The sequence below is a fragment of the Delphinus delphis genome, chromosome 21 (assembly GCF_949987515.2).
Source record: "Delphinus delphis chromosome 21, mDelDel1.2, whole genome shotgun sequence".
Lineage (NCBI taxonomy): Eukaryota > Metazoa > Chordata > Mammalia > Artiodactyla > Delphinidae > Delphinus > Delphinus delphis.
In genome coordinates, this window is record NC_082703.1 from 2,209,000 (window position 1) to 2,215,350 (window position 6,351).

Here is a 6,351-nt window from a genome sequence, read left to right on the forward strand (position 1 = left end):
GGCATGTGAACTCTTACTTGCGGCATGCATGTGGGATCTAGTTCCCTGACCAGGGATCGAACCCAGGCCCCCTGCATTGGGAGCACAGAGTCTTATCCACTGCGCCACCAGGGAAGTCCCCATATATCCATTCTTTTCCAGATTCTTTTCCCATGTAGCCTATTACAGAATACTGAGTCCCCTGTGCAACACAGTATAGGGCCTTGTTAATTATCTATTATATATACATATATATAGTAGTGCATATATGTTAATCCCAAACTCCTAATTTATTCCTCCCCACGCACATTTCCCCTTTGGTAACCATAAGTTTGTTTTCAAAGTTTGTGAGTCTATTTCTGTTTTGTAAATAAGTTCATTTGTATCATTTATTTTTAGATTCCACATATAAGTGATATCATATGATATTTGTCTTTGTCTGACTGACTTCACTTAGTATGATAATCTCTAGCTGCATCCATGTTGATGCAAATGGCATTATTTCATTCTTTTTTATGGCTGAGTAATACTCCACTGTATATATGTACCACATCTTCTTTATCCATTCATCTTTCATTGGACATTTAGGTTGCTTCCATGTCCTGGCTATTGTAAATAGTGCTGCAATGAACATTGGGGTGCATGTGTCTTTTCAAATTATGTTTTTTTCCAGATATATGCCCAGGAGTGGGATTGCTGGATCATATGGTAGCTCTATTTTTAGTTTTTTAAGGAACCTCCATACTGTTCTCCACAGTGGTTGTAACAATTTACATTCCCACCAACAGTGTAAGGGTTAAGGGAAACTATTTAATAACACAACCAGAAAGGTAATAATCTAGCCTCTTTTATTTTGTAATATGAAAGCTTAATTCAGGGCTCCCCAGTACCTCATCTGGTTAATTCAGAAAATGCTTTACTGCAGCCAGCCTAAATCCCTCATTTTTAGCGTTCATCCTAATTTACCCTTATTTAACTCTCAGTGAAGACAAAACACAGAGTATATAACTTTTAATAATCTACTGAGGCTTTTTTTCCCTTCCAGGCTAAACAAAGCTTTATCAATCACTTTTTCTGTTCTTTGGTCGCCCTATGGCGAGCGGCCAGCAGAAGCAGTGTTTGAGACCAGGAGTATAACATGGTGGGTTAAGTGTGTGGACTCCATGTTGGGCCAACTTGAATCTGGACCCCACCCTGCCTCAGCATCCTCATCAATAAATTAGGGGTCATAACAGTGTGTGCTTCGGAGGATTGCTGGGGAGGCTAAAATTGATAACACTAGCAAAGTGCTTGACAGAGAACCTCAAACAAAGTAAGTGTTCGACAAATGATGATTATAATGACCTGGGCCACATCCAACCAATGCAGGGGACAAGAGGGGCTTCGTCAGAATCAGGAACATGTGGTTAAATATTTTGAAAAGTGGTTTCTTCTCTTTTCATTTAACCTTATTTCCAATTTTTCCCCATTCCCCTTTTTTCCAATTATAAGAAATGATGCTATATCCTATATAAAAACGGCGCTATAGACACCTGAAAATCAACATGCTCTTCTTTCAACATAGTTCCTTAAGAATGAACTTCCAGGAGTGAAATTTTCAATCAAAAATAGCTTTTTAAATAGTTTTTGATATGTTTAGCCAAATTCCTCTCCCAATTTAGCTGTGCCGGTTTATAAAGACAACTGTGGTGTTCATCGGCTCCCAGGTGACACCAAAAACGACACACTTACTGTGCTCCAGGTCCCAACAGCCTCGTGAAACAGCTGCTGGTGTCTCCAGCCTCCGGATGAGGTATGGAAGGCCTGGAGAGGTCACCCACCAGACTGACTCACCAGTCTGGCCAGCACCTAACCTCTATGCTCCCAGTCTCCTGAGACTAAGCAGATCTGTCCCCTAGCAGCTGGGCCAGTTTAATTTTTTCCCTTGCGTTTTAGCCCGAAGTATAGAAAATATAATTTCCTTATTATTTTAGTTCTGAACTGACAATTAGCAAGTTCGAACATGTTTTCCAAATGTTGACTATCAGTACTTTCCTTTCCTGTGAATTGTTGGAATGTTTATCTAACCACTTAGCCCCTGTGATATTAAATCCTTTGTCATACTTGTCATAATGTTTTCAAGTATTTCTCTTTTTCATTTCCCTTGTTCAGGTTGAGAGCTTCCATTTGCAAATTTATAGTCACTAGCTGTTGACCTTTTCCTCCGTAATTGTTCTATACAGCATCATCCCTTCAGAGCTGTAGTAACTACTCTTTTTATTCATACTTCTATGAGTCTTCAGTGGTGGGTGGAATACAGTTCTTGTTTCATGCTTAATTTTTCCATGTGAATTTCAGACTTTGAAGGCTCTTAATTGTCATCAATATTATTTTATATAAGGTTGTATGAAGGGCTAATGCTAGCTGAACATCAGAATTACCTGGCAAGCTAAAAAAAACACAAAACCAGACTTCCCTGGTGGTGCAGTGGTTAAGAATCCGCCTGCCAATGCAGGGGACATGGGTTCGAGCCCTGGTCCAGGAAGATACCACATGCCGCGGAGCAACTAAGTCCATGTGCCACAACTGCTGAGCCTGCGCTCTAGAGCCCAGGAGCCACAACTACTGAGCCCACATGCCACAGCTACTGAAGCCCATGTGCCTAGAGCCCATGCTCCACAACAAGAAAAGCCACTGCAATGAGAAGCCCACACATTGCAATGAAGAGTAACCCCCGCTCGCTGCAACTAGAGAAAGCCCGCATGCAGCAACAAAGACCCAACGCGGCCAAAAATAAAATATAAATAAATAAATAAAATAATAACATAAATAAATTAATACATAATTTAAAAACAAAACAAAACAAAAAAATACCAATGCCCTGGCTCCACCCCAGACCTATTCAATCAGAATCTCTGCCCAACCAGTATGATTTATTTTTTGTACTTTTTAAATTGAGGTATAGCTGATTTATAATATATTAGTTTCAGGTGTACTACATAGTGATTCAAAATTTTTATAGATTATACTCCATTTAAAGTTACTATAAAATATTGGCCATATCCCTCATGCTATACAATATATCCTTGTAGTTTACTTTATACATAGCAGTTTGTATCTCTTAATCCTCTACCCTCGTTCTTGCCCCTCCCCCTTTCCTTTCCCCACTGGTAACCACTAGTTTGTTCTCTATATCTGTGAGTCTATTTCTGTTTTGTTATATTCATTCATTTTATTTTTAGATTCCACATATAAATTACAACATACAGTATTTGCCCTTCTCTGACTTATTTCACTTAGTATAATACCCTCATATCCATGTTGCTGCAAATGGCATTATTTCATTCATTCTTTTTTATGGCTGAGTAATATTCCATTGTATATATGTACCACATCTTTATCCATTCATCTGTTGATGGACACTTAGGTTGCTTCCATATCTTGGCTATTGTAAACAATGCTGCTATGAACACTGGGTGCACGTATCTTTTTGAATTAATGTTTTCATTTTCTTCAGTTACATACCCAGGAGTGGAATTGCTGGATCATATGGCAGTTCTATTTTTAGTTTTTTGAGGAACCTCCAAACTGTGCTCCATAGTGGCTGCACCAATTTACATTCCCACCAACAGTGTAGGAGGGTTCCCTTTTCTCCACACCCTCATCAACACTTATCCTCCTCAAAACAGCAGCAACAGACACTGTGAGTGTAAGGCCAGGGGATTCTGACATCTTTGTACCTTTTTGCATTATTTGAGCATTTTTAAAAAAACCAATGAGTCTGTGGGATTAGCAGATGCAAACTATTATATATAGAATGGATAAGCAACAAGGTCCTACTATAGAGCACAGGGAACTATATTCAGTATCCTATGATAAAGCACAATGGAAAAGAATATGAAAAAGAATGTATATATATGTATAACTGAATCATTTGCCATACAGCAGAAATTAACACATTATAAATCAGCTATAGTTCAATACAATAAATTTTTTAAAAACCCAATGAGTGTGTAGTCTGTACCACTCACACACACACACACACACACACACACACACAAACACAAAGGACGAAATTCCTAAGCCATCCAATATGACGCCGAAATTGAAACTGATGCTCAGTTTCTAGAAAAAGCTGCCAACAGCTGAACTTACAAATACCAGGGCAGGGACTTCCCTCGTGGTGCAGTGGTTAAGACTCCGCGCTCCCAATGCAGGGGGCCCAGGGTTCGATCCCTGGTCAGGGAACTAGATCCCACATGCATGCTGCAACTAAGAGTTTGCATGCCACAACTAAGGAGCCCGCCTGCCACAACTCGCCCTGCGCAACCAAATAAATATTTTTTAAAAAAAGAAATACCAGGACAGCCTCAAGGAGCATTACATACAACAGACAATTCCCTCTTCCTGTCTACAATGTCTTGGTGAGGAAATAAACCAAACAAAGTCACGTTTCAATAGTGCCCAAGTAACTGTACTGCTCGCATATTAGGCTTTTACTTCATATCCAAATACTCAATTTCTGGTTCTAGCTCCCTGCTCGTAAGTGTCTTTGCTGAGCATATCTGAAAAGACATAGTCTACTTAATTTTTTTTTTTTTCTTTTCAAGTAAACATGAGTCCACAAATCATATAAAGGTGGAGTTCTTAGTAGGAATCTGTCCCGCCCAAAGTTGGCCTCCAGGTGGCACTAAAAGCCTGGCTGACCTGGCAACACTGCTCTGTGAAGGTTCGGGAGTGGATGGCTTCAGAACGCTACTAGTATGCTCTCCCTCACTACACAGAATCATTGCTTAGAAACTTACCTTTTTCCTACAATAATTATCAGTATTAACTGATGCTAAAGCACAAAAATAGAGCGTTGTACGGGTTCAGTCTCTGACAAGTTGTGACAGGGCAGATTATGTAACCCCTTGAGGTCCGTTGCTCGATTATAAAAGGGAGGGAGTGACGAGACTGAGCTCGGGGGCGGGGGAGACACTGTATTAAACGTAATCATTTAAGATGCTTTTTCAAAATTGATTTTGTCTTCTCCCTACAACATTTTGATCGAGGAGGAGCGGCAGTTTGAACCACACACGCTGACACCAAAACCCCCGCGTTCTGATACAAAGGTGATGGGATGAAGGGAGCAGAGGCAAGTGGCCCCCCAGCTACCCAGGTGATAAGGAGATCTTCCCCAACACTGACCGAACCGGGTTTGCTGCCCTTGGCTGATCCCAAGGGCTGACCTTCGACCACAGCATCCCCTGGGGAGGGGCATGGGACTGAGATCTTCTAGGGCCCTGGGTCCTCGTCCAAGGGGTCTAGCGGGAGGTCCTGGAATTTGCCTTTTTTTTTCCACTTCCCTGGCGAGCTCGGAGACCAGGCAAGCTGGGGAAACGCTCGCTGAGCCGAGGTTCACCTCTCCTCTCCTCCCTGCCGGACATGAGCACCGATCCCCCCGAGCCCTCCCAGGCCGCCGACCTCGCCCGGGGCGCCCCTGCAGACCGCAGCCCCGGCGCTCCGCCCGTCACCATGGAAGCGGAACCGCCCAGCGGGCCGAGGAGGCTCGCTCGAGATCCGACCCCGCGCCTCGGCCGCCAGCTCCCGCGCCCGCCGCCTCCCGCGCGCTCCCGCTGCGCCCCCGGCCCGGGCCGCGGTGACCCCGGAGCCCAGCACAGCCGAGCCGGCCTCTCCGTCCCGCCGCGCACGGAGCTGCGTGCTCGGGCCGCGGCTCCGGCGGGTCCCCCGCAACCCCTCCGTGTGGCGGACGGAGCGGGGCGCCGGCCCGGCTCCGATCAGCTTTGCATTAGGGGGCGACAGGTCTCCGGGTCAAAGGCACTCCATGAAGCCCGAGGAGCGCCACTCCCGCCCTCCTGCGTCCTCCCGCGGGTCGGCCTCCGTGCACGAGCCCCGGCCCCGCCACGACAGCGCGGCGGAAACGACACGCGAGTTCCGGGCGCTGCTCCTCCCGAGCTGTCCCGCGCGCCGCCCCGGGGAGGGGACAGTCGCCGCCCCGCGGGCCCGGCCGGAGCGCGCACTCACCTGGCGTCGGGGAGCTGCCAGGGGCCAGCAGCGCGGCGCTCAGCACGGACGCGGCCAGCAGCAGCGCGGCCAGCGCCCAGCCCGCGGCCCCCGTCCCGCTCATGCCGCCCGCCGACCCCGCGCCGCCGCCGCCGCCGCCGCCGCCGCCGCCGCGCTCCCGGGACCCGCGCTGCTCGGCCGCACACGGCCGCGAGCCCGTCATCGCCCTGCGATCGGCCCCGGGGGCGGGGCGGGGGCGGATCTTCCGGGGGAGGGGAGCTCACCGCACCCGGAACCGCTGCGCAGGGTTTTGTTTTTTTTTGGGTTGTTGTTTTTTTTTTTGTCCTGAGGAGAGACGCGTCGCGTCGGGAAGAGAGGGCCCCGCAG

The 6,351-nt window shown here is 46.7% G+C and overlaps 1 protein-coding gene across 2 annotated transcripts in view; it reads right to left on the bottom strand.

Annotated features, from left to right (window-relative positions):
• Window positions 1-6,204, bottom strand: part of HGSNAT (heparan-alpha-glucosaminide N-acetyltransferase) — a 48,516-nt gene extending 42,312 nt beyond the window's left edge. The window contains exon 1 of one of the 2 annotated variants that reach the window (XM_060001153.1): window positions 5,986-6,204. In XM_060001153.1, coding sequence (XP_059857136.1) covers window positions 5,986-6,187 — 202 coding nt within the window. In that variant the 5' untranslated portion in view covers window positions 6,188-6,204. Of the gene's footprint in view, window positions 1-4,113; window positions 4,239-5,985 lie in introns of those variants that run through there. The other variant, XM_060001154.2, reaches the window with a different exon arrangement.
• Window positions 6,205-6,351: the final 147 nt, after the last annotated feature.